The sequence below is a fragment of the Prionailurus viverrinus genome, chromosome D4 (assembly GCF_022837055.1).
Source record: "Prionailurus viverrinus isolate Anna chromosome D4, UM_Priviv_1.0, whole genome shotgun sequence".
Taxonomy (NCBI): Eukaryota; Metazoa; Chordata; class Mammalia; order Carnivora; family Felidae; genus Prionailurus; species Prionailurus viverrinus.
This window is the reverse complement of record NC_062573.1, coordinates 38837420-38841918: the sequence shown is the minus strand read 5'-3', so window position 1 is coordinate 38841918 and position 4499 is coordinate 38837420. Positions and strand designations below refer to the sequence as shown.

Here is a 4499-nt window from a genome sequence, read left to right as displayed (position 1 = left end):
GCAGCCATAAAAAATGGTGTTAAAAAAGGTCTATCTTGTGGCACCGGGGTGGTTCAGTTGGTGAAGCATCGGACTCTTGATTTTGCCTCAGGTTACGATCTCACAGTTAGTGGGATGGAGCCCCACATCTAGCTCTGTGCTGCCAGCATGGATCCTGCTTGGGATCCTCTCTGTCCCTCTCTGTCCCTCCCCTGCTCGTATACTCTAAGTAAATAAATAAACTTAAAAAATTATTTTAAAAAAACGCCTATCCTTCTTACTAAATTTGTTTGCTAATGCGACATATTTTTGTTGCTCATTTCTATAAATTATAAGCCCTCTTCGTTGCACAGCAAATTATGAAAATAAAACGTCAAGGTATGATAATCTGAAGTTTTAGTTTATTTTAGATTGAAATAGATCCTAGATCAAACTTTTCTAAAATCAACTTTACCCATTTCTTGAGTAGGCACATATTTTGATATTACAAAACATCTTTTATACTGTTACATGATACTTTATTAGTTATCAGCAGAGAATTTCAACAAAGTTGAAATATGTATTAGCCTCAACCCATCTTCTGGGGCATTTTGGTTTCAGAATGTTTTCAGGAATTATGCTCAAAGTTGTCCTCACTTTTGTGTACATGTGCCTCATTATTTTACACATTTTTTTTTTCACCACACTTACATCGTACATGATTTTAAGACAAAAGGTGCTTAAAAACTATGTAAGTAAGCTAAACATTTTGCTTGGTTGTTGAATATTCCTAATTTTGCTACAAGTGGAAAATAGTTTTGATGCATTATTCCCTTAGTATATAGGGCTTTATCTCCTCTATTTATTTATAAGGAGTGAAAACTGTCAACTCAGTGAAAGAATATATTTCTCTGCTAATATAAAATCATATAGGAGCAAAATACAGAAGGCAAAGTGTCAGTACAATACGCATTTACAACTTTCACATTTTAGATTATAATTCTCATTGATAGACCACTTACTTTGAAGCAGGCATTTTACATATAACATCTCAATAAATGTTTTATATTTTGAGGTAGATGTTATGTTCGTTTTAATGATGAGAAAACTAAGGCTTAGAGAGATTAACTAATCTAAACCCAAAGTCACAGTTAAGTAGCAATAGGGATAATAGGCTTTTTTCCTATTCTTCAATACCTCCTGACTCCTAAAACTATTTTCTTTCTTTCACTATTAGAAAATAAAGTAAAAGTGACAAGAGATACTTTTCATGTACCTACCTATTCTCAGCAAGATTCTTCTCATATTTTTCGGCTCTATGGGAAGATTTTAATATTCACAACTAAATATCAACTACCTTTAACCAAACTGCACAAAAAGTCTTCAAAACCCAGGAATAGGAAAATCAAAAAACTACTTTTCTTGGTAACTTTTTTGGCAACGTATGTAATATATTTGAAACTTTTAGGATATCTCACAAATAAAACAACTCTACCTTATGACTTAATCTCTAGCTCTAACAAAAACTTCCCATTTTTTTTTTCTTCAACTGATGTTTTCCATCACTTAAACACTGTATTATACCTATGATTTTTCTGTGGTACAATGGTACCCTCTTCACTACTTAGTCAGCAAGTGCCTACCCAATAAAATGCAAAAAAGTGAAATTAGAACTTTCGTTGTTAAAATCAGCCTTTTTTTTTTTTTTTTTTTTTGCTAATAAAACCACAATTGAGACTAAATCGCTTTGGAGCCTTCTGATACACAAATAACTTACAACTTCTTAAAATTATTAAATGAAGAAGGCAAAGTCGCTGTTCACCGACTATGCTCTAGTGCCTAAAATGTAATAAAAATTAGATTATCTAATCTTTATTTGAAACGATCACTTACATAAAGCGAAAACGATAGCTTACAACAAATAACTAGTCAGTAAAACGCAAAATTTATACAGATCATGTACGTTTCTTAAACATGTGTAAAAATCTAACACTTCAAATAATAGTTGTGGGATGTTTCTCGGTAATTTTAATGCACCAGACTTATTTACCAATTTAAAGGATCACTTATAGGCATATACTTTAAAAATTCCCTGGGGGTAAACATATAGGTATATAATAGATGTTTAAGGACTAGAGCAGGGGCAGACATAGAGTTCCTAAGTAATAAATATCACTTTTTAAATAAAAAGGTGGTACTTTATAGGATATCCAAGTAATACCGACTTATGAAAGCAAGTGTTGGCCACATAAATGATAATGGCTGGAGGTTTTAGGGGACTTAAATATGAACAACAAATTCAACCAACTCTAAACGCATTATTCATTCCTCAAAGAACCAAAAAAAAAAAAAAAAAAAAAAGGAACAAGAAAGAGAAAAACTCAAAACAGAAGAGGTCCTCACAGCCCTTGAAAAGTTCAGGCATTGGGAAGTGTTGACTGGCACCCGTTTCTTGTTGTAAAACCCGCCCCTCCGTTTCTAGGCCTCAACCCATGGAAACCACCAGGCGCAGGAAGCAGGTGCTCTGCAGGGTTGGGGAGGCTCCAGGGGGCCACGCACCCTCTCAACCTTGGCGGATGGACGCCAAGTCCAACTGGGCAGCGTGGGGCGGCAGGCGGGAGGCAGCTGGCGCAGCGGTCCAGTCCCGCGGCGCAGGGCCCCGGGCGTTGCTAGGCGGGTGAGCCGCGGGCGAAGAAGGAGGGGCCGCGCGAGGCTCCGCCTCTCGCCGGCCTCGGCCTCCGGCTACAGCCAGGGCTCTGGGGGATCCGGGTCCGGAGCTCGCAGGCCCGACTCCAGTGCGCGCAAAGGCGGCTCGTCCTTGTCGCCACGCGGGCGCGGCCCCCGCTGCTCAAGGTGCAGCTGCAGCAGGGCCCGGCGGTACATGGCCTCCAGCTTCTCGAGCCGGGCTCTCAGGGCCCTGGGGCTGCCAGGCTCGTCCTCGAGGCCGCCGCCTCTCGCCCTCCGGTTCGTGCCGGCCTCCTCGGGGCCCGGGGTGGCCCCGGCCGCCTCCGCGGCCGCCCCGTCGCCGCCCTCGCCGGGAAGCCGCAAGGCCTGACGGAAGAGGCTGCGGTTCTCGCGCTTCAGCCGCCTGTTTTCAAGCCGCAGCCGGGCGTTCTCCTCGCGCAGCCGCGCGTTCTGCCGGTCCCGCTCGTCCCGCGCGCGGATGGCCTCCAGGTGGCTCGCCGCCAGGTCTGCGAACCGCTCCTCCAGCTGCTGTCGGGCGCCGCCCGCACGGCCTCGCCAGCCCACGCCGCCTCCGATGCCGCTACCCCCACGAGCCCGGCCCGGGCGGCCCTGCCCGCGGCTGTCCCCGCCGCCGTCCCCGCCGCCGCAGCTCCCGCGCCTGGTGGCGCCACCACGCATGCGCCACATCGGTCCTGTCCCAGCCGCGCCGCCTGCGCCGGGGGCCGAGGGGCCGGCGCCGCGGCGCGGGCGAGTTCGGGGCCCGGCGGGGCGGCCGGGGCCACAGCGGAGTTGGAGAGGAGGTGGCGGGCGGCGGCTGCTGGCTTGGGGCCAGAGGGGGCCGGGAATTTGCCCGGCCTGAGGCGTGTCTTGTCTCCTGCGGTGGAGCTGCCCCCTGGGCCTGCGATCCGCGGCCAGCTCACACACAATGCCCCCGGGGAGCGCTTTGCTGCTCAGCCCTCTGGCAGAGCGGGGGGGAAAAGCTTGTAGCCTCAGCTGGGTTCTGCTGGGCGCTTCCGTGCAGGCCTGGGCACTGCAGGAACCAGCCGGCCTCGCCCTGCAATCCAACGCAACCACCAGTGGTTACCTTCCTCTTGCACGACAGTCTCAAAGCAAATAATAATAATGAAATGGTGAGTCTGAAACAGACATGGGCAAGTTGAAAAGATGTAACTACATTTAGAACACAGCGTTTTAACCCTCCTCTAAGGTCAATAAGCATTCAACGGAATTGAGTGAGCACCTGTCATGAGGACCTCAAGAGGGAACAGGCATCTCTCAAAAGAATATAGGCTAGTCCCAATTTGTGAACAGCCAGTACTCCACACTGCAAATTGTTTGCAACTCTATAGAAACTAGGTTATAATTAGTTGTTTGTTCAGGCAGGGCCACAAAACCTAGGAAACTCCAAATGTGCTTTCTATTCTTTCAAGAAACTGAATACGAAGTAAGTTCCAAAATACTTGGTGACAGGTGGATACAATTTACTGAATTACATCCCTTAGTTTCAAGGGACTCAAGTTGTAAAATAACTGAATCATTGCAAAGTAAATTCCGGAAAAGACGCTGATGCCAGAATCTCATGGCAGAGAGAGGTGGTAGCAAGAATATTTTCAACAAGATCTCAGGTAAGTCTTAGATGCACTGAAGTCTTCAAACCATTGGAACATGTAGATTAACAAAAAGAGCATACATGACACATTTACAGAGCTGGGGTTTTCACTGAACCGCACAAATAAAAATAAATAAGTAACAGGGGAAAACAGTTAATCGAGTTTTTGTAATTGACCATTGTAATGAACCATACCCGGTTTCCTAAAGAACCCTGATCCTTGTTGTGTTAGAAGGCCTCCATGACC

At 45.9% G+C, this 4499-nt stretch overlaps 1 protein-coding gene across 1 annotated transcript; it reads right to left on the bottom strand.

Moving 5' to 3' along the window:
* Positions 1-360: 360 nt before the first annotated feature.
* Positions 361-3410, bottom strand: TUSC1 (tumor suppressor candidate 1). The gene has a single exon (XM_047831361.1). It carries the CDS (start codon positions 3328-3330, stop codon positions 2701-2703), a length of 630 nt encoding a protein of 209 aa, XP_047687317.1. The 5' UTR covers positions 3331-3410; the 3' UTR covers positions 361-2700.
* Between the last annotated feature and the right edge of the window lie 1089 nt (positions 3411-4499).

Bases quoted from the DNA above. Each gene is read 5' to 3' on its own strand.
- TUSC1 (XM_047831361.1), bottom strand. From the start codon at position 3,330: ATGTGGCGCATGCGTGGTGGCGCCACCAGGCGCGGGAGCTGCGGCGGC.